This window comes from Haliaeetus leucocephalus, unplaced genomic scaffold, assembly GCF_000737465.1.
Source record: "Haliaeetus leucocephalus isolate CR32 unplaced genomic scaffold, Haliaeetus_leucocephalus-4.0 Scaffold295, whole genome shotgun sequence".
Lineage (NCBI taxonomy): Eukaryota > Metazoa > Chordata > Aves > Accipitriformes > Accipitridae > Haliaeetus > Haliaeetus leucocephalus.
In genome coordinates, this window is record NW_010972731.1 from 9,211,495 (window position 1) to 9,211,980 (window position 486).

The following is a 486-nucleotide window of genomic DNA, read 5'->3' on the forward strand; positions in this document are numbered from 1 at the left end:
TGCCCCGCGCACCGGGGATGGCGGTGCCGCCCTCGAGCGGGAGGCGGTGGTCGCGGTTGGTGCCGACGAGGAGGCAGTCGGGGCCGCCCCGCAGGAGGTATCGCAGGGCCTGGCAGAGCTTGGCGTAGCTGAAGTGCTCGTCGAAACCCACCAGGACGGCGCGGACGGCGGGATCGAGCGGCGCCTGGGCCCAGTCGGCGGGCGCGGGACCGGGCAGGGCGGCGGGGCCGGGCCCCAGGTGCGGGACACCGACGGCCTCCAGCTCGGCGGCCAACGCGGGGCTGCCCAGCACGTAGGCGGCGGCGCCGAGCGGCAGGGCCTGGCGGAGGTAGCGGGCGGCGCAGTAGGCCGAGCCGAAGACGTGCCGGGGCTCGGCGGGGGGGAAGCCCAGCCGCCGCAGTTTCTCGGTGTAGGCCGCGCGCGTCCGGCTGCTGTTGTTGGTCACGTAGCAGAGGCGTTTGCCCGCCGCCGCCAACCGGCCCAAGG

General features: G+C 76.7%; 1 protein-coding gene across 1 annotated transcript in view; it reads right to left on the reverse strand.

The window, feature by feature from the left end:
* Window positions 1–484, reverse strand: part of PGP (phosphoglycolate phosphatase) — a gene marked incomplete at its 5' end in the record, with an annotated part of 3,206 nt that extends 2,722 nt beyond the window's left edge. Inside the window, one exon of the mRNA XM_010570619.1 lies at window positions 13–484. Coding sequence (XP_010568921.1) covers window positions 13–484 — 472 coding nt within the window. The remainder of the gene's footprint in view (window positions 1–12) is intronic.
* Between the last annotated feature and the right edge of the window lie 2 nt (window positions 485–486).